This window comes from Lepidochelys kempii, chromosome 24, assembly GCF_965140285.1.
Source record: "Lepidochelys kempii isolate rLepKem1 chromosome 24, rLepKem1.hap1, whole genome shotgun sequence".
NCBI classification, from domain to species: Eukaryota; Metazoa; Chordata; order Testudines; family Cheloniidae; genus Lepidochelys; species Lepidochelys kempii.
In genome coordinates this window covers 9,242,801-9,264,628 of record NC_136403.1, presented here as the reverse complement: position 1 = coordinate 9,264,628, position 21,828 = coordinate 9,242,801, and the positions used below count along the sequence as shown (strand labels likewise).

The window sequence follows — 21,828 nt, the reverse complement described above, 5'->3', positions numbered from 1 at the left end:
TGGATGCCTTTCTAGTCTGCGCACAATCCTTTCCCCTGGTACAGCCCTTGTTCCAGCTCAGGTGGTAGCTTGGGGATTTCTCATGATGGCTACCCCCCTTGTTCTGTTCCACCCACTTATATATCTTTTGCATAAGGCGGGAATCCTTTGTCCCTCTGGGTTCCCACCCCTCCTTCTCAGTGGAAAAGCACCAGGTTAAAGATGGATTCCAGTACCAGGTGACATGATCACATGTCCTGTGAGACCCCAAGCCTTCATTCCTGCCAGCTGACTCACAGGAAGGCCTGCCTGCAACCAGAGCCATCCACAGTCAATTGTCCTGGCTGATGGGAGCCACCTAGATTCCAAGCCACCGTTAATGGCCCACCCTTTGCATAACTACAACAGGCCCTCAGAGTTATATTTCATATTTGTAGTTTCAGATACAAGAGTGATACATTTATACAAATAGGATGACCACACTCAGTGGATTATAAGCTTTGTAATGATACTTTACAAGAGACCTTTTGCATGAAGCGTATTTTAGTGACATTATATTCACTCATCAGCATACCTTTATAAAATCATATCGAGTGCATTCCACGGTGACCTTGGGCAGGTCACGGCCCCGCTCTGTACCTCAGTTTGCCCATTTGTATGAGGATCCCCAGCTCCGTGGCCAAGCACTTTGAACTCTGTGGTGGTGCATAATCCTCCTTGTCCCTACCCAGGTAAGGGGTAGAAACAAGGAGGATTATGCTGCCTACAGCTAGGGTGACCAGATAGCAAGTGTGAAAAATCGGGACAGGGGATGGGGGGTAATAGGCGTCTATAGAAGAAAAAAGCCCCAAATATCGGGACTGTCCCAATAAAATCGGGACATCTTGTCACCCTACCTACATTCAAATGTGCCAGGCCTAGTCACACCGCTGCTCTGGCTGCTATTTGGCAGCTTCTAAAACACAGAACACAGCGAGTGCGGCTAGAAGGCTCACAGGCTATTTAAAGGGATACTACCCTATTCCTCTGCATGACAACCCTGCCCCTGGGCACAGTATTTGCCACTCCCTGGTATCGCTGGGGCAGCTATCGAACAGCTGTCAGGTTCTGCCCTAGAAGTGCAAAGTCCTGGTGCACCAGGCCCGACAGCGCTCTCCGTAGATCCACACCCAACACCACGCACCTGTCCATCCCGGCTCCACACACGCTCACACCCTTCCCGCCCCCGACACTTCCGCATCCACATCCCCTTCCTTTCAGAGCCACAAAACACCCAGCTCCGCACACACAAACCCCTCTGCTCCCGATGCCCACCCAACAGACACCCATAGCGACACACAGACAAACCCACCCACCCACACACAACAACAGGCTGGTCTCCACCCCAACGCATGGCTGAGCGAGCCCTCGGGTGCATTCAGTGCATGGGGCCAGGAGAGCTGCAGACGTGTGTAGCTGGGCACAGGCTCATGGGGAGCCCAGCAGGGCTGTACCGGGCTCCCCCCACTCCCCTGTTTCTCCCAGATCAGCTCTGACAATGGCTCCTAGCCTGGCTGCCCAGTGCCCGGGGCCCAGGCATTGTTCCCCGTGTGGATGCATTGTTTGGAGCAGTTCCTTCCCCTGCTGGGCGATGAATGGGCCGCAATAGCTGCATTCACAGCAGAGCTTCCTGCAGGCAGGTGGTGGCGGGGCAAGGGGTGTCACAGGATGCTGGGGAGGGGAGGTTGCACAATGGGGACTCAACGACACCCCATCCAGGCCAGGGAGTTAATTTGGCCTGGTCAAATTTCCCTGCAGCTGCATCTCCAGAGAGGGCTCTGCCGGCCCCAGGAAGTGTCTGCCCCACCCCCTGCCCTGCTGGACCCCCTTAATGAGGCCTGAGGGCAGCCAGCCTCTGCGTCCCATTGGATCCTTGGCCTCTCTGCTGGGGCTGTCCATGAGGGAGCCAGCTGGAGTGACGGCTGTGTGCCATTGGCCTGTGTGCACGAGGAACTGGGCTGAGACCCTGCAAACTCATGTCAGCAGCAGGCTGGTGAAGGGCCTGGTTCTCCCCTGCCCTGTGCAGTGCAGCATAGGCAGCCAGCCACTGGCTCGGGTGGCTTTCCCACCCACTGGGCTCTGGTGTAAATGAGTGCACAAGGGGCAGGGCGCAGGGAAATTGGGCCCTGCAGCAGAGACTCGGGTCTGATGACTTTGAATCAAATCCAAACCGGATTGGAAAACCAGTGGCAGAAAGCTCCACACCTCCTTCCCTGGGATCCCCAGGCCCTAGGAAACACTTGCGGTTTCTCCAGAGAAGTATTTCACTGCTGTCCATTCTTAAAAATACAAAGGAAATGTGTGTCACCAGCCCTCCGGAGAGAACAATTAGGTGTATTATGGTAACACTAACTGAGCTCAGACTTCCACCGTGCAGGGCTCTGCCCAGACACAGAGTGAGAGACAAAGCGCTTAGGCCCAGAGCCTCAAGGATGCATGGGAGTTAGGCGCCAAAATACCTTTGAGGATCTGGGCCTCACAGTGTAAATAAAAGGTGGCAGGGGAAACTGAGGCACAGAGCGGGTAAGTGCCCATGGTCACCCCGCAGGCCAGTGTCAGAGCCAGCTGGGACACTGGAAAAAATCCCCCAGCAAGATTTTCCCACTGGAAAACCCCAGTTTATCGTGGGACATCGGGAAAAGGAACATTTCACAATGGCAGTCCGCTAGGAAGGGACAAATTTTTGGTTTTGTTTTGGCTTTAAAATGTTTTATTTTGGGAAATCAAAAACGTCCACTTCCATTTTGGTTTGGGGCTTTGGGGTTTATACGCCCTTGTCTATTATTGCCACTGCAGAATGGTTGGGAGAAGTTATGAAAAGGAGAGAAAGTAGCTCCCAGTGGCCGTTTTACACTCTAGAATTATTTGGGGGCAGGTCTCTGGCTTGGGTTACATAGGAGGTCAGACGAGATGAGCACAGTGGTCCCTTCCGGCCTTGGCATCTTCTTCTTCTCGCTTTTTTCAGTTCAAAAAAAGTGTAAAAAATTGTTTCCTGTCCCGATTCTAACCTCCCTGCTCTTCCACTGGAAAAGGTGGATGAAAAGAATCTAAAACTCCCGCAAGTGCAATGGTTAAACCAATGGTTTGCCACGGCCAAAGAGCCAAATGAACGGCAGACGAAACCGTGCTGGGGCTGGCAATGTGGATTCAGCACGATGCTGTTCGGTTGAATTTGCCCTTCTCAGCAAATTGAAAATTTGAATGAAAATGGACAGTTGCGTGGGGCAGATCTAGTGGGAAACTGTAGCTCAGAACCCAGGTGTCCTGACTCCCAGTCCAGTGGCCTAGTCACCAGACTGGGTCACATTTGCCAAAGTGCCTAAGTCCCACTTTCAAAAGTACTAAGGCCAAGTTCCTCCAAGGTATTTAGGTGTCTAACTCCTGTGTATTTAGGAGCTTAACACCCAGCGAAATCAGTGGGAATAGGGAAACTACACACCTTGGAGTATCTTGGCCTTAGTTATTTTTGAAAATGGGGCTTGGGCACATTGGGACAATTTTTACCCTGCAATAAAGCCAGACTGAGCAGGAGACCCTACAATAACAAACCAGCATTTACCTAGGCCTAGCTACACTGATGGGGTGGTTTCTTGGTTTGAGGCTGTTCCTTTGCCAGTCCCTCTGAATCCCACACCAGGATTTGAATCCGTTTCGTTTATCTGAAGTGCCATTAAATACAGAATTATGCAAGGAGCACTTAAACTGCCTTTGGAAAAACTCTGCTTCAAATATTTAAGAAGGAGCAGTGAGTCCCGGATTATTTATGAACTCGGGACGCTCCCAGGCCAATCCTCCAGAGCCCACTCGTTCCACTTGCAGTCCTCAGCTGTGACAGCTGGGCCTCCCGCCGCAGAATATTAATCAGCCACGCTGTAAGAGGCGAAGGTGACGCATGGCGAGCCACCGCTCTCCTTTGAAACAGGACTCCGGCAAGGGAGCAGCAAAAATACCCCTGCTGGCCCTAGAGCGCATCCTCCCATAACGAGCCCCTGCAACACGGATGACCCTACAGTAACAAACCAGCATGCACGGCCCCTGCGCCGACTGACCCTACAGTAACAAACCAGCCCCATCACTGCTGCACAGCCCTATGAAAACAAACCGGCGTTCGTGGCCCCAGCACTCGCGAGTAGTCTGACGATAACAAGCCAGCGTGCACAGCCCTCGCACCGATGGCTGAGCCTACGAAAACAGACAGGCTCAGCCCCCGTGCTGAGGCGCAACCCTACAATAACAACCCACCCTGCGCAGTGTAGCTGTCCGTTTTGCCCTCGAAGGGCAGACGAGCCCCATTAGCCTGGACAGCTAAAGAACAACCAGCGCAAACACGTGCAAGAGGTTTTGGGCCAGATCTCAGCTGGTGTAAATCAGCAGGGCTCCTCAGCAGGGCTGCATTGATTTCCACCAGCTGAGGATCTAGCCCTCCGCTCTGGCCCTGGCCACAGGAAAGGAGAGGGGAAATTGGCGAGGCTCGCTCAGTTCCTGGCCTTATTTGGCTGCGATCCGTCCAGCGAGGGACACCTGCTTTCGATTGTCGTCGCCTGGCCACTAGCCAGCGAGTCGCACTGCTGTGTATATACATTCCTCTTATTATTTTAAACTAAGCCATTTAAAATCTAAGAGCATTCGGGCATAGTGGGAAGGGGGGGGGAGACTTTATAAATAGCACTTGTTAGCGGAGCTGCTAGGAAAATAACCCAAAGCAGATTGGAGCAGGGGGAGGCGGGGAGCTGCAGGGGGGGCTGGGAAGGAAAATACAACTTGCAGTCGTGTTTCACCCTCTGCTCCCCGGGCTGTCGATTCTTTGGGGCAGCACAAGGGGGCGATGTCAGTGAGGGGCTCTGGGTGCTCCCTCGAAATATGAGGCACGCAGGAAAAAGCCTGGATGATCAGCGGAGAAAAGTGTTTCACTTCCTTGCAACGTGGGACCCTTGTGCGTTTGTCTAGTTGGTTGCACCTGCATGATCAATTGTTTCCCCCAGTTCTCTGTGGATCTGTGCACGGAGAGGCTGCTTTTGTGGGCAAGGTGTGCACCTTTGTGTTGGGAGGTGTGACTATGGGGAGGTGGGATTGGGGTGTGATTAAGTGTCTGAATGTGTGTTTTGGGGGCGTGACTGTGGGTGAGAGTGATGATGTTTTGGGAGGTGTGTGATTGTGTATCCATTGTGATTATGTGGCGGGGTGTGTGGATTTTGTGTGTGTGTGTGTCTGTGATTGTATATCAGTTGTGACTATGGGTTGGGGTGTGTGGATTGTGTCTGTGTGTGTCTGTGATTGTATATCAGTTGTGACTATGTGTCGGGGTGTGTGGATTGTGTGTGTCTGTGTGTGTCTGTGATTGTATATCAGTTGTGACTATGGGTCGGGGTGTGTGGATTGTGTGTGTGTGTGTCTGTGATTGTATATCAGTTGTGACTATGGGTCGGGGTGTGTGGATTGTGTGTGTGTGTGTCTGTGATTGTGTATCAGTTGTGACTATGTGTCGGGGTGTGTGGATTGTGTGTGTGTGTGTCTGTGATTGTATATCAGTTGTGACTATGGGGCGGGGTGTGTGGATTGCGTGTGTAATTGTGTAGTGAGGAAGTTGAGTCACCCCTCACCTTTGACCATGTGGGGATGTGCAGTTCTATTGGCACTGGGTCAGGCACTGCTACTGTTATGCCCACCTGTCTGAGGCCATGGGAGGGGTGGGGGCCTGCAGATCAGAGCAGGAGACTGGAAGCAGGACCCCTGGGTTCTATTCCTGGCTCTGACTTGTCAGGTGAATTATTTACCCATGTTGTGCCTCAGTTTCCCCTTTCCAAAAACAGGGAGACTTCCCACTCCCAGCTTTGTATGGGTGGCCTGTATTATGCAGGGAGTCAGATTCCTGGCCTTAAAATCCATGAAACTATTTCCCAGAGCAGACTGGACTGATCAGATGAGTTCCACACCCAGTGGGGAGAAGAAAACAGGTTAGGAACATTTCTTCCTGACCTCCTGCTGGGGATCAGTTTATGCCCTGAAGCTTGAGGATGGATGACGAGAGGTTTGCATGTAATGCATTATTCAGCCACTAGAGGACTCTGTCTGCTGTAGAGGGTGTGAGCCCTGGTAAACAAAGGAGACAGTGTTGGAACTTGAGCTGCACAGAAGCCACTTTGTTTCTATAGTGTGTATAATAGACACAGCCTGTTCAGGGCAGCTGCAAATTCCCTAGCTCATGATTATGTGTCTCAGCCGAGCCAGCGTCACCGCTGTTTCTTTGGACCTGCCTCTCACTCCTTTCTTTTTAAATCTTGCTCAGTTCTTTGTTTATCATGTAACAGTGGGTTCCGCAGGTTATTTATGTGCTTCCCATAAGTAGAGCTAGCTGCCTTTCCAGGTGGTGGCTTGGGAAGCCCAAGTGCTTAGCCACATGTCTGGTATTTATGTTCATATTAACATAGCATCTAGTGGTCCCAGCTGAGATCAGGGACTCATTGCACAGACGCAGCATGAGAGACAGTCACTGCCCTTATGAGCTCACAGTCTAAGTAGACAAGGGTGGGAAGGGAAACTGAGGCACAGAGACTTGCCCAAGCTCACCAGCAGGGCTAGGAATAGACACCTTAGTGCCAAGCCCGGGCACTATCCATTATACCGCACTGCCTGTTTGCAGACCTGGGGCAATGTTCCCTGAGCTGACGTCCCAGACTCTGGGTGAGGGAGGGCTGCAGGCAGCTGCTGCATGGCCTGGGGTCTGGGGGGGGGGGCAGAGGGGGTGTGGTCTGACTGCATTATGTTCAGGCACAGCCGGGTTCAACAATGGGTCTGCCCTCCCCCACCAGCCCTCCTGCGACTGTCAGAGCAGGGCGGGCGGCTCCTCCCCTTCCCAAAGCAGCATGCACCCCTGCCCTGCTGCTCTGCCTCCAGCGAGGTCACCCTGCGAGCAGGGCCAGCTGCCCTCCACGCCATCGTCGCTCAGCTGACGGTTTGTTTGCCGTCGATTCCCACTGGTGGGCATGGACTGTGCCACATGGAGCGGCGGGATGGCCCACGAGCGGGGCACGAGCCCTGGGAGACCCGGGTGCAATTCGCTGCTCAGCTCTGGGCCCCCTGCGTGACCTGGGCATGTTGCTGTGGGTCTGTCTACACTTCCCTGTGGCTCCAGGTCTGTCAGACCCCGGCTGCGCGCTAGGGGCCTATTGCTGCACCCGGGTCTCCCAGCCTGAGCTAACGCGTCCACACCTGCACTACGCAGCCCTTCTGCGTCCGCACTGCGAAATGACAGGGCTCGGACCTGAGTCACAGCAGGACTGGGGCTCTGACCTGCTCCCAGCAGGATCCCGGGACCTGGGTGCGTGCTGACAACGGTCAGACTGAGCAGCGGGGCCAGGGCTCAGACCTGAGTGAGACCAGTGCCCAGTGCGGACGTAGCCTTAGCCTCTCTGTGCCTTAGTGTCCCCACCTGTCCCCTGGGGACAATAGCCCTGCCTCGGGGGTGGGGCTGGGGGCTGGGAGGCTGAATCCATTAAAGACTGCGAGGAGCTGGAATGGTTTTCTCGCTCCACAGCACAGAGCTGGGATTAGCTGCCTGCTCCGCAGCAGAGCAGGGCCTGTACCAGGCCTGTCAGCGCTGGCTGCAGAAGGGATCTCCCAGAATAATGCTGGCCAGACCGGAAAGCCAGAGGGGCCCTGCTCCTATGTCCTCCCCGGTGCACAGCTGCTGTTGGCTTCACCAGATGACTGTGGCCATCACAGGATCAGGCCCTGGAAGGAGGCTGCCCTGGGGCACGGAGAGACCCTGGGACAGCTCCTCAGCCGGGGTTAATTGCCGCGGTGGCTCTGCCAAAGTCAGTTGTGTTGAGGTTGTCTGGACAGGGCCGGCCTCTCCCCACGTGCCGTGATCTCAGCTGAGGCCTGTAGCCTCTGCTTTAACACAAAGAGTAAAGAGAAGGGACCTATGTGTAATGAGGCCCAGATGGGACTGGGGTGCAGGGCAGCACTCAGGCCTCCGCAGGGCCAGCTTGTGAACCTGGTCCCACTGATCTGGGAGCCAGCCGGAGCTGGGTTGAGGCCCGGAGTGTCCGCGCCTGGACTGCTGTGATGAGAGCAGAATTGCAACGTTTTTGGGTTTTTTAAATAGGTTTCCAGCCCTTGGGGATGCCAAGAAAATATGCCCGGAGTGTAACCGACGCCTGCCTGAGTCTGCAGCCAGCCTGAGCCGACAGCTCCAAAAGGTGTGAACCGCCCCATTTGTTATCTCTGAAACCTGCTGCTGTACTGCGCCCCCCTGGACCGGTGGGGCCATAGCCCGTGGGCATGGCTACAGAGGGGCACGCTGTGTGGGTGTATGGGACTGTGTTGCCTCCATTGGGCCTTCTCTATGGAAATCATCCCCATTAAATCGCTGGGGCAAATGTGGCTTGGTACGTCTGGCTGGCTGCCGCTGCAGTGTCTAATTCGCTGCCCGGACAAATCGCTCCCGCTCGGGCTCAGTAATTTTTGGCTAACTCGTAGAGCCAAGGCCAGCCAATCAGATACGCTGTGTCTCGCTCTCACACACATGCTTATTTTTAAAAAAACCTCTCTGCTCTTGGAAGGAATTTCAGGTAGGATCTCCGGAGTGCCAGCCTCCTTGGGCTAAGTGCCCTAATGGAGCTCATAATGGGACCGGCAAATCACCCAGAACCCACCGCTGGGGAGAGGATTTTCTGAAAACAGGGTGACAAAAGGATCCCAGCCAGACCTTGGGCTGGGAAGGTGTGATCACCGCTCTTTTCCTTCCCACACCCCATCCTGGGCAAAACCCATCGCTAAGGCAGGCTGGGGTCACATTGAGCAGCACTCACAGAGCTCTGCTCCGTGGGGCTTGAGCTACCACGGTCCCCACTCTTCAGAGCGGGAAACTGAGGCACAGAGTGCCTATGGTCACGTGCAGCCCACTCCCTACTGGCTGGGTTGGCAGATCTGGAGGTGCCTGTACCCCAAATACTTTGCTTGAGGGTGTATGGCTCGGATAGAAGCTGATTAGAATGGGGGGGATGATGGGGTATTACCCTAGGCATCCGTCTTCACACCCTATGCGCTCAGGGCCATCCTTAGGCATATGCAGTATACGTGGCTGCACAGGGCAACCGAAAATTTGGGGCACCACGGAGACGATAGGTTCCAACTTCTTGCCGGGGGGTGCTCGACCCCCCTGCTCTGCTCCAGGCCCTGGCCCCACTCCACCTCTTCCCCCAAGCTCCTGCCCCAACTCTTCCTGCCCCTCCTCCACCCCCACCCCGCCTCTTCCCTGCCTCCTTTCCCGAGTGCACCCCGACCCTGCTCCTCCCCTCCTTCCCGGAGCTCAAACACCGCGAATCAGCTGTTTGCTGCAAGCGCTGGGAGGGAGGGGGAGGAGTTAGTAAGGGTGGGGCCACCGATGCGCGAGAGGCACCTGGGGAAGGGGCAGACGTGGGGAGCTTGGTGCTGGTGGGTGCTCTGCACCCACTAAATTTTCCCTGTGGGTGCTCCAGCCCTGGAGCACCTACCCACGGAGTCCGCACCTACGACCAGGACAGCAGCTAAGAGCGGGTCAGCTCCCGCACATCCAGTGCACGCGGCAGTCTCCTTACTAGGCAGAAGGCAGGGGCCGTATTCCCAGAGCCGAATGCACCGGCATAGGGGCACCAGTATTCCCAGAGCCGAATGCACCAGTTGCGCGGGCGTAAGGGGAACCAGTTTAATGATGCTGCGTAGGGCCCCAGAAATCCTAAGGACGGCCCTGTACACGCTACTGCAAGGCTATTTGTACCAAATCTGCCTTGTGAGCTACCATGTGAAAACCGCTCACACACCGGTCAATGCTGTCATTGTAAAAATCTCTGTGACCGCGTTAGATAAAATTCTCTCCCTGTGATGTCATTGGAACGTGTTTAAAACCAGACGGCCGAGCCCTGGTCAAGGCAAAGAACAGGCTTGTCCTCGACAAAGGACTGTGGATTTGCTTGGCTGAGCAGCCTGGTGCTCAGGCTGACACAAGGATGGGGCACTGGTATAAAAGATAAACAAAGCCATCAAGCTAACGAGGGGAGGAGGTAACGATGCACCCACCACCAGCGGGGGTGGAGAGCATGAAATCTTCCCTGCCCAGGAGGAGAGAAGGGACTTCATCTGAGAACGCATGGCAGTGGTTAACTGGATGATAAAGACAGGGAGGCAGAATTGCAAATGACATGCAGGTCAATGAACTGATTGCAGTAGCTAGTCAGCTCTCTTATGAGTGCTAATGGTGATGAATATTGTAACATGTCTGTGTTAACACTAGGGGAGGAATTATGGCTCCTCACTGGTGTTACGCTGTAAGGTCTGGACCCAAAGGATTTCTCCCAGACAGGAGGGAAGGCAGCTGCTACCTGTCTCCAATGAAATTAACAAAAGTGAGACCAACCCCAATGCAAACCCCATTTATATACGAATCGGCAGGAGGCGGGAAGTCCCCAGGCAGGGGAGAACAGCAGGGGATCTGGGGACAAAACCGTGAGTGAAGCCATCCGGGCACCTGGACAGATGCAAGGGGTCAGAGCTCTTGCAAGCCCAGACAGATGGATCCTTCAAGCAAAGGGGGGTTGAAGTCCCCAGGCACTGACGAGAGGTGAGAAACCTGCTTAGGCAAAGACGGTTCACCTAGGAAGACAAGAGAAACCAGCCCATTCCACTTCTGTGCACGGGCCTGACGGAGAGGTCGGCCATGGCTGGGAGGAAAAGGATTAGGCTGGAAATCTGCCTCGACCCAAGGCTGTAGCTTATGACGTCTCAGCCACTTCGTCACTTTTATTTGCTTGTCACTGGTTTATCTTTATCCCTTGGACTGGGGCTCACTTCAAACCTCTAGCTTTTGTCACGAAATGTGTTGTAAATTTAATCCGACCCCTGCCAGTGCTGTGTGTGCGTTGACGGGCTCGTTACCTCCAGGGCCAGGAATAAGCTGTGCTTTTATCTTTATAAAGGAGGCACACGGACCTTAATGCTCAGTGTGCTCCAGGAGAGGGCTGGGCGCTTTGGGGCAGACAGTGGCGGGGGGGGGGGATTATGCAGGACGGGGGGGGGGCAGTGTTTTGGGGTCACCTAGGGTTGCCAGCTTTCTAATCGCACAAAACCGAACATCCCTGCCCCACCCCTTCCCCAAGGCCCAGCCTCTTCTGAGAGGCCCTGCCCCCACTCGCTCCATCCCCCCTCCCTCCGTCGCTCACCCTTCCCCACCCTCACTCACTTTCACTGGGCTGGGGTAGGGAATTGGGGTACTGGGGGGGTGAGGGCTCTGGCTGGGGGTGCGGGCTCTGGGGTGAGGCCGGGGATGAGGGGCTTGGGGTGCAGGAGGGGCTCAGGGCCGGGGCAGAGGGTACAGGGTGCAGGCTCCAGGAGAGAGTTTGGGTGCGGGAGAGGACTCCAGGCTGGGGCAGGGTGTGGGGGTGTGGGAGGGGCTGTGGTCCTGGCGGTGCTTACTGTGGCTCCCAGAAAGTGGCTGCTAGGTCCCTGCGGCTCCTAGGTGCAGGGGCAGCCAGGGAGACGCCACTCGCTGCCCTCGCGCCCATAGTCACCGCCCCGGCAGCTCCCGTTGGTCACGGTTCCCAGCCAATGGGAGCTGCAGAGCCAGCAATGGGGGCCGTGGCAGTGTGTGGAGCCTCCCTGTGGGACCTGAGCATGGAGCAGCATGGAGCCAGGGCAGGTAGGGAGCCTGCCTTAGCCCCGGGCCCCCCCCCGCGCCGCCAACCAGACTTTTAACGGCCCAGTTGTCAGTGCCGACCGGAGCCGCCAGGGTCCCTTTTCGACCGGGCGTTGTGGTCGGAAACGGGTCGCCTGGCAACCCTAGGGTCACGGTGCATTCATAACCCAGGCTGGTGGAAACCAGGGCGGGGCGGCCGTGTTGCAGGCAGGCTGGTCAGAGGGCTGACCCAGGGCTGCACAGGGGCACTGGCGGCTGGACTCCAGGCTGTGAGCCGCGGCAGCAGAGCGTCTAAGGCACCGAGGGTTGCACACACCCTCGCGCTGGGCTGGATCGCACCGCGGCACGTGACACGGGGCATGACACGCACTCAGAGCTGCTGAACTCGGAGCAGGCCAATCGACCCTCTAGCTTGGCGGCCTGGCCCCACCAGAGGCCAAGGCAGGTGCGCGTGTAATTTCTTTCTCACCTGGCCACCACTGCATGCCCTGCAGGTGAGGTCGATGGGCCCTGTACTGACCAGCTGACCAACCGCAGAGACTAGCCCTGAGGGGTGAGCCGGTACAGGGGGCTGGCAAAGCGTCCCGGGACTTGTAGTCCAGGAGGACTGGTGGGTGTTGTAGACTCAGCAGCAGTGCATGCTGGGAAGGAATGCCAAGGGAATATAAGCAGCAGCCTTCCCGGGGAACAGGGGCTTTCCCCCTCAGCATACCCCTTGGCAATCCCTGCCCCATTCTTTGCAGGCACCTGGCCATTAAAAACCAATGGCGCATTGCATCACCCTGCAATGAGTTATGTGGCACAAAACTGTAGTGAGACTGGGTCTTACCGGGTCCCCTAACGCAGGCAGGCTAAGCATTTAGCCCAGGTAGAGGGACCAGATGAGCTCCTGTCTGCCTTTGTACCTGGTTCCCCTGACTTAGTTATGGTGTAGACGGGACTGCCCCACATTCCCTTAACAGGGACAGACCCTTTGGGTCTCCTGCAGGTTCAGTTCTCTTTACACTCCAGCGGTGCACTGGGTTGGCATCGGGCGCCCTGTCCGGAAGACATGGCCTTTGCTTCACATCTGAGCATTCCAGCACGGCCCACTGGGAGTCACTCACCGGCATGGTTCCCCCTCCGCCCCCACGCGCTCTGCTTTAAAATCACTGGCTGGCTTCTGCGCTCCGCGTGAATCTGCCGTGACTCCACTGGGCTGAGACTCATTCGCGCTGGTTAACGCTCTCGAATTCAGTGGCGCTCCCCTGGGCCTGAAGAGCAGGCTAAACACCAGGAGCCTGCACCGGGCCAGTCAAGCTGGTTTCACTCTGATTCTGGGAAGAGGGGGGTTCATTTCTGTGTAAATTAACCCTGCTCCCAACTGACTTCAGCCAAAATCGGAGCGCGCCCATGGTTCAGGTTTCAGTTCCTACCTGTGATTGAAGCTGGGCCAAGCCGAGTGCTCCCATGGCCTGGTTCTTGCCAGCCCAGTACCTTGTGCAGGGCCAGATTTCCAAGAGTGCTCCGCTCCCATTGTTCTCGGTGCGGGCGTGGGGAGGATTCGCCATTGTTTTCTATGCCGAGTTAGCCGTTGTTCTCTACAGGCAGGGGGGAAGGATAAGCCATTGTTCTCAATAGTAGTGTGTGTGTGTGATACTCCATTGTTCTCAGTGCGGGTGGCTGGGTGCTGACACATCTGAAATTCTAGCTTTTGGGGCTGGATCCAAAGCAGGCTGGAGGTGATGGGAAGCGACCTGGGCTTTGGACCAGAGCCACATCCCTGTGCAGCTGGTGGTCAGATAGATCAGACCATATCGCAGGGTGGGTGTGTGTGTGAGATGGATCAGACCCGTACTCCAGTGTGGGGAGTGAGATGGATCAGACCTGTACCCCGGTGCAGTGGGGGGAGCAGGGAGTGAGATGAATCAGACCCATACCCCAGTGGGGGGAGTGAGATGGATCAGACCCACACCCCAGTGGGGGAAATGAGATGGATCAGACCCAGACCCGTGTGGGGGGAGTGAGATGGATTAGACCTGGACCCCAGTGGGGGCGGGAGTGAGATGGATCTGACCCAGAACCCTGTGGGCGGAGTGAGATGGACCAGACCCGGACCCCAATAGGGGGAGTGAGATGGATCAGACCCGGACTCCCGTGGGGGGAGTGAGATGGATCAGACCCGGACCCCCATTGAGACTCCCCACCACACATCCCCCCTGCACTTATCCGGCGGGTCAGACGCCAGCCTGAACCCTGGCGCTCTCTGGCGGGGCCAACTCCTGTTTTGGACGCTCTGGTACAAAGCACACTGGAGGGTAACTGACCCTGTCCACCCGCACCCAAAAAACCACCCAAGACTCAGGGCATGACGAGATGCTATAATTCAGGCATCAGCATGGGCTGTGTCTGTCCCGACACCGCATGTACATGGCTGCAGCACCATTGGCTTGTGCACAGTTCGCTCTCCTACACGGTAGGATAAATTTGACTTCTCTTATGTGAAGTTACCTTGAAAGATAGATATATATATTTATAGCTATGTACAGTGTTTATATATATATTCCACAAGGCTCGTAGGGCCATCTGGCTGAGGCTTCCCAGCCCCCTGCAACCCTGTCAAGTCGCTGTCCGGGTTGGGAGCTCTCTGAGCTCTCCCCCAATTGATTTTTGCCCCATGACGGGCTGAGGGCTCTGAAATCTGCCCGGCCGCAGTGATGGGACGCAGTCGGCCTCGCTGCAACGTTAACGCCGCCGGGTGTCAAACCACTGGCTCCAGCATGGGCTGATGCTACAACGGGGCCTGGGCGTTTAAATGAGTTTTGTCTAATAAATAAAACCAGCGAGCGGCAGGTTACCGGGGGCTTCATGGAGATGGGGCGCGGCAGGCTGGCCTGGCTTCCGTTCCCTCGGGCCCTGGCAAGCCGCAGGCGACGGCAAGGAGGCGCTCGTGTCTCTTGGGGCGCCACCAGCCCTGCCTCCCCGCAAATCGTAACAGGCCGAGCGGGAGAAGAGGCAGCTGGTTGACAGCGTCGCGCCCCCGGCAGCTTTTCATATGGGGTGGATGTGGTGGCAGGGGGCCCGGGGGACGTGTTCTCCGCCCGCCCCATGGTCTTGAAGCCCCTTTGCTCGGGCGTTAGGAGGGGACGTGTGCTGAATGCATGTTAAAAAAACATGCTCTTTTAGAGGCAAAACTACAAATCCAGGGGGCCGAAGGCAGGGCCATTTGCCCGGCCGCTGCTGATTGTTCTCCCGTCCCCCACCCTGGAGCGGACGGGGGCTCAGGGGGAGCCGGCAAGCAGTCCCCCCCCCCCCCCGGCTCATGCTGGCGGGGTCAGTAGTTGAACTGGGCGGCCGGCTTGATGGGGGACGAGGGCATGAAGAGCAGCTTGGGGGGCACGTCGGGCTTCATGGAGGCCGATCTCTTGATGCCGCCGGGCCTGGGCAGTGAGCTCTGGAAGAGGCCGGGCCCTTCGAGGGGCACCTGGGTGCCCGTGGAGTGCATGCGGGTCAGGAGTGCGGGGGGCGGGTGCTGCCGGACTGCCCGGCTCAGGCTTGGCTGCCGGGAGATCAGCCCCCCGCCCACCGCTAGGTTCATCAGCTTCTGCGCCGAGCACAGCGAGGGCCTCTGCTTCTCCAGGCAGGACTGCGGCGTGACGCCGGGGGGGACGTCCAACCTCCGGGGCAAGCTGTCCCTGGGGAGGGTGGAGGAGCTGTAATAGGGGGCGCTCTCGGTGTCCGGGATCTTGGGCTGCACCCTGTTGGCGAAGGACACGGCCGCGTGGGGGCTGATGGCCGGCTGGTGGCTCAGCAGCTTCTTCGGGGAGCCGCTCGCCTCGTGGAGGTGTGTCAGCAGGTCCTCCAACGTCGTCACCTCCACCCCTTTGGGCAGGTAGCACTGGGAGTGGCGCACCAGCACCCGGTCCGCGTTGGGGATCTTCTTTTCCTCTGGGGAGCCGGCCAGCGACGGGTTGTAGCCCTGGAGGTTGCTAGGCAGCACCATGGCGCCAGGGAACTGGAAGACCTGGGCACCAGAGACGGGGCCGGGGAACAGCTGGCCCTTGCCCTGCGACTCCTTGGCGTTGTTGCAGTTCTGGTTCTTCTCCCATTGGTTCCTGATGGCCTTCATGGGCAGCTCCGGGGTGGACTCGGGTGTGGGCAAACCAGACAGCTCTGGGTGCTCCTTCACGCCGGCCTTGCCTGTCCCGTTGTGCAGCTCCTTCTCACTGGGCAGCAGCGTGGTGTACAGTTTCGGAGAGGAGGCTTCCGTCAGCCCATCCTTGGACGGGTTGTCCAGCAGCCCGTTCATCTTAGCCAAGCTCCGCAGGGACAGGGGGCGCTGGATCGTGTTCTCGGGGTCCTTGCTGACGTGCTTGCTCTTCTGCAACACGTGGCTGCAGTAGCAGGAGACGAGCAAGCCGGAAAAGAAGGCCCCGAGGACGAATGCCACAAAGACGCAGCCGATGAGGAAGGTGAAATGGACGCTCTTGGAGCTATCTTTGTCTTCGGAGTCCTGCCGCACGCCTAGAAACACAACACACGCACACAAAGAGAGAGTTAGATGGGAGGTTAACCCATCGATCCAGCAACATCCTCAAGAGTCTCAGAAGAATTGGCTGGGGTGGGAATGTCCTTTTTGTGGGCTGGAGCTGAGTGAAATACCCTTCCCAGGTCGGGGCCCATTTTGGAGAGGATGGAGACTTTAGCTCACAGCGCCTTTCCTCTTTTGTTTTCTGTTCACAATGAAATAGGGACAAGCCAAGGAAATCGCCAAATTTGTGCTCCTGCTGAATAATCTCTGGGACTGCAGAAAGGGGCAATGACATGGGATGGGGAATGGAATCGGATGGCCAGCATGGAGTCAATGAAGGTGCAACATGGAAGATTCCCGCGGGAACTAACTCCTTTGATTTTGCCCAGGGATGAAATCTGGCCCAGTGGCTCCTGTCCCGCATGGAAAGCTATGCCAGCGCAGAGCCAGTGCGAAACTCCAAGGGTGCCCAGGGTGGGAGAGGGAGGGGGTTATTATTTCTAGTGATGGGCATGCCAAGAAGGCCACCTGAAGGCCTCATTTGGGAGCAACTTCTTTAAAGTCAATAGAGTCACAGTGATATAATGAAGAGGAGATTCAGGCGGTGGGTTCAGATGAGCATCTGAAGGTCATAGATTCAGAGGGGTTAAGAGCAGAAGGGAACATTCAATCATGCAGCTGGGCCTCCCGTATGGCCACAGGCCAGATACTATCACCCAGTTCCCCCTGGCTTCACCAAAACCTTGCACTCGACTCAAGTTTTGGATGTTGCTCCACATCTTGAATGTTGTTGCTTTGAACTTTGGGCTCACAAACAATATGGATGGAAATCTTGTGGGAACATGGGGGATGTAGGACAGTCCCTGCCTCTGGCGGGGGCAGAAATACTGCCAAGAGAAGATGAAAAACAGCAGCCGGGGGAGGCCTGAAGAACCCGAGTGGGTTCTGGTGGAGTCTGAGGTGATGGGCCCTCACCAGCTTCCCCAGTTGCTCCAGTTAGGGACGACAACGTGTCGGCTTCCTGTGGGAAAATCCCTTGAAATTCAATCATCCCGTTAGCTGGGCCGCTGCAGCTGTTTCTGCTCCTTTATTCTTTTCCTCCCCTTTGCAAGCCGCTGAGGATTTATTCTAATGGCACCGTACGGAGGGAGCTGATTAATTTCAAAGCTGCGTGCTCCAAACAGGGAATGGAGCCGCCGAGCCCAAGACAGCCAGGAGGCAGGCGGCTGTGGAGAGCAATGAGTGGCCTAAAGCACAGAGTGGCAGGGAAAGCAATCAGGCTGCCGGATGGCTAATTGTGAAAGCTGGCAGCAGAGAAAGAGAGAGAGAGAGAGACAAAGACCAGACAGAGGAATGGAAAACTAGCGAAAAGTGAGAGAAGGAAACATAGACACGGAGAGAGAGGGAAAGGACCCTCCCCCACCCTTCTCCCTCTGGCTATCAGGCCAACAAGGGGGACTGAGGAGGGGGCACCATTGGGCCCCAAGAAAGACATGGAGATAAGAGAAAAGAGATTAGCTAGAGGGGGTGTATGGGGTAGATAGATAGATAGATAGATAGATAGATAGATAGATAGATAGATAGATAGATAGATAGATAGATAGAGGGGGGTATGGGGATAGTTTGTCCATAATTTGTCCACTGGCTTCCAAGGCCTTTGGGTTGGGCCGCTTTGTGTAAACTGCCCAGAGCCCCAGGCTGGCTGTGTGGCCCCTGTGGGTCTTTGCTGGTTTAGCTCTTTCTGGGGGTGCCAGGTAGCAAAGGGAGAAGGCGAGTGGGGCAGCAGGGAGGGTCCTGCGGGCTTTGACTGGTGGAGCAGCCACGGGGCCCGTCCCATCCCTGCAGCCTGTGGAGAGACCCAAGTGGGTCCTGCTGGGAAGATGGGTTTAGGGAAGGGAGGGTTCAGGACTCAGAGGCAGGAGAAACCCTCAAGCTGGAGAGCATAATCCAGCCACCACTCGTGGGGTCAGGAGGGAGCATTCCCTGTGGGCAGGTTCTCCCATCGCTGCAGGATCCTGGCCGCTTCCTCTGATGCAGCTGGTACCAGCCACTGGGCAAGAGGAGACTGCGGCTAGACAGAGCCCTGTCCTGAGCCACTCTGGAGATTCCCCTGGGAAGGCAGTAGGGGAATAGAGCCCGGGGACCCAGCTGGGGCCATGGGGGTCAGCGGCAGGGCTGTGCTGTTTTGCAGTTATCCCAAAGAGCACGTGATGAGCATAGGTCTGTCCTGAAACGGCGCAAGACACCAAGGGCTCTGCGCAGGCCAGGCTGACGCCACGGGAGCAGCATGCTGCCCAGACACACGCACCCTCCCCAGCCCTCCCCAGCCCCGAGGGACTCATCACACTCCGTGCAGTTAGTAATTAAATGAGAAGCATTTGTGCCACTGGGGAATTGGAGCTGCAGGGGGAGCTGGTCAGCCGGCCGTGGCAGGAAAGCGTGTGCGGGTGACAGCGGCAAGTAACGCGTTCCATGCAGCAATGACGACTGTCCTGGGGGATGTTGCCCATGTGGAGGGGCTGGTGCATGACACAGGATCGGGGGGCCCTACCCCAAGTACTCACACTCACCCAACAGCTGGTCAGTCGACCAAGAGAACAAAGAGCCATGATCCATGTTTCTGTCTCCTAAAAATATCCTCTTTCCCTCCCTGGCTCTAATTGCCAGGCAACATACCCTCCAGAGCCACCAGTGGAACCCAGGAGTCCTGGATTCCAGACCCCCACACTAACGTCGAGGCCCCCTGCCCTCCCAAAGCCAGGCAAGGAACCCAGGCGTCCTGGCTTTTATTCCCTTGCTCTTACAACTAGAAAAACACTTCCTCTCAGTGCCATGAACAGAACTCCAGGGTCCCGACTGCCAGGCCCCTACTCCTTGAAGCCTGGAATAGAACCCAGGTGTCCTGACTCCTCCTCCCAAGCTCCGGCAGGGTTCAGATGAACTGTGGGGGGATCGCGATGCTAAGTCATGTGGTCGTGCGTGGTCTCCCACAGCTCGGCCAGACTAGAGGCATTTTATGTTACCACAGGAGTCAGGAAGAAAGGCACCGTCTTCCCAGTCATGCCTTGAATTTTTCACATATGGCGTGAGAAATGAAAGAGACGGGAGGGGGCTGATTATTGTGACCAGGTACAAAACGCTTTGAGTCAAGGGAAAAAATGATTTTTTCCATTAAAAAAAAAAGGGGGGGTAATAAAGTATCCATGGAAACGGACCATTTCTTTCTACTCGGGCCAGGAGAGTTGGACATCTGTCGTTCTTTTATCCAAGCAGCCGGGAGGGAAGGAGGACCGGAACTGGGTCCAGCCAGCATCTTCCAAAGGCAAACGTCTCCCCAGAGCAAAGCTATCAAAAGAGCTCCTTTGCACCCGAGCTTTTGGGAGTTAACACCCCCAACCCAGCCTCTGCTGAAATCAGCCTTTCCACTGGGCTGAGGCTGTAAATCTTAAAAATCCCTGAAGAGGGGGAAGGGGAGAAGGCTGGAAGAGAACTGGGTTTCTTTTCCTTTCTTCTTCATTTCTTTTTTTTTTTAGCTCCATCGAGCAGGAATTTGCTCCCTGGCTGGGAAAACACCAAAGCGCCACATCACAGGCTGGAACTGGTCCACAATCCATCCCACAGCCCCTTCGCCACGGACTTTTAACCCACTGGTACCTAGGAGCTCTGCAGCTCCAATGCCTTTCATTTGAGGGGATTGTACTTTATTGTTTGCTCTGTGCTCAAAGGGGGAGACACAAGGGGCACAGTTGTTAATTGAGCTGGGTCCCTGTGGGGCACACGCTAAGTGCTCTTACCACAGATGCAGCTCCCAGCTTATGATAGCCCCCCTCCACTGCCCTCCCTTCCCTCCCGCCCGCGTGCTGCTCACTTTACAAACGCCAGGCCACGCAAGGCCTTTAAAGAGAAGACAGTGTATCCCTTTAATCCGCTGCATTTCGTTGTGGGGAGCAAGGGGCAGGACTGCTGGACACAGGGACCCTCTTGACTTTGTTAAAAATGGGAGCTTGACTAACGACACAGGAAATCTGCATCTATGCAGAATCAATCTGTTACTCAGCCAAAGTTCAAGGGAATCTGTGCTTTCAAATTCCCTGGGGGTCTGAACCCCCTCCTTTGGCTGTTCAGGACTTCAGCCCCCCCAGCGGGGAGAGCACAATTTACGTGCGAAAGATGCTTTTTTATGAGTGTGGCAAGCGTCTCCCCAGCCTGCCAGCGACGAGCTGTAGGGGGCCGAGCTCGTCTCCCCGTGCCACAAGGGGCCAGTTCCTCAGCTGGTGTACATGGGCGTCACTCCATTGGAGCCAACCGTGCTACAGAAGCTGAGGATCTGGCCCACTGACTCCGATGGAGCAATGCCCATTCACACCAGCTGAGAATCTGACCCCAATGACATGGCCAGCCTCAGGGAGAGGTATAGGGATGGGCGCAGGGGGAATACTGTGGTTGCCTTAGGCACACTTGGCTATCCGAGGCTGCGGTATGGGGGGGCGGGGGGGGTGATACTGTGGTTGCCTTAGGCACACTTGGCTATCCGAGGCTGCGGTATGGGGCACCCTGGTCTGCCCTGGGACCTGCCATTTCCATCTCTGATTTATTTCCCAGGGCAGGCCCCTTTGCTCACGCGCAGGGGAGCGGGTGCCGTCCATCTGCGCCGCGGAGCCTGTCCCAGCACGGCTAACCGGGGAAGCCACGGGGGCTGCGTGGCTGGGCAGGGAAACGTAGCAAGCCGGTGGAACTGGTGCCTCAGACTGGACGTTACAGTCTGGGCATCAGGCTCATGTCTAAGCTCCCCCTTCCTTGACACCCCTCCCGATAAACTCCATGGGGCAGGCGAAGGGCTCTGGGGCGCCCGCGTTTAGCAGAAGGGTGATGGGGGAGCTCGGCTCCCGTCTCATTCCCTCATCCATTACGGCTCAAGGCAGAGCAATGAGTAACCCTGGAAGCAAGGCGGCAGAAGTGCTGCTGATGGAAAGTGGCTGGCTCATCTGGAGGGCAGGGGCTGGCATTGAGCTGCCTTGCGCTGTGGTCCTGGCTCCGCAGGGCTGGGGAGGTTGGAGCTTGGAGGAGAGACCCTCCCCTACCCCCGGCAAAGAGCCTGGTGGATACAAGGGGGGTGCTGACCCCAGTGTCCAGGGAGCTGCAGTATTTCAGGGGAGGCATAACCCTTTGTGGCTGGTGACGATCCTGAGGCACTTTCAGCTAGTGTCAGGGAGTTAAACCCCCTCTCCAGCCTGAACGCTAACCTGCGTAATTACTGTCTACCCTACCCCTGCACGTTCTCTTCTGTGTCCCAGTCTGGTCTGCGGGGCTGTTAAACAGCTGCTGTGTTCCCCCCCCCCCAGAGGTGGCTGCATGTTAGTGGTGAATGACTGGGTCCTTTATAAACAGCTGCTGTGTTCCACCCCAGAGGTGGCTGCATGTCAGAGGAGGCTGAAGTAAGAACTGTAGCAGTAAAGTCACTCTCAGAGGCTTTGAGAGATTTTGGTTATTAACAACCCTGGCCTCTGCTCAGTCTCCCTGGAATGGCACCAAACACCCTCCTCCTTTTGCTGCAGAAGGCCCTTGAGTTGGGGACAGGTTCCGCGCTGGGGAAGGCTCACCAGGAGCTGCTCTCTTCACCTGGCTCTGG

The 21,828-nt window shown here is 56.4% G+C and overlaps 1 protein-coding gene across 5 annotated transcripts in view; it reads right to left on the bottom strand.

Annotated features, from left to right (window-relative positions):
- Positions 1–14,038: 14,038 nt before the first annotated feature.
- SEMA6C (semaphorin 6C) overlaps positions 14,039–21,828 on the bottom strand; it is a 92,275-nt gene continuing 84,485 nt past the window's right edge. For all 5 annotated transcript variants that reach the window (XM_073323013.1, XM_073323016.1, XM_073323015.1 and 2 more), the window contains one exon: positions 14,039–16,192. In XM_073323013.1, the coding sequence (XP_073179114.1) occupies positions 15,003–16,192 (1,190 nt within the window). In that variant the 3' untranslated portion in view covers positions 14,039–15,002. The remainder of the gene's footprint in view (positions 16,193–21,828) is intronic.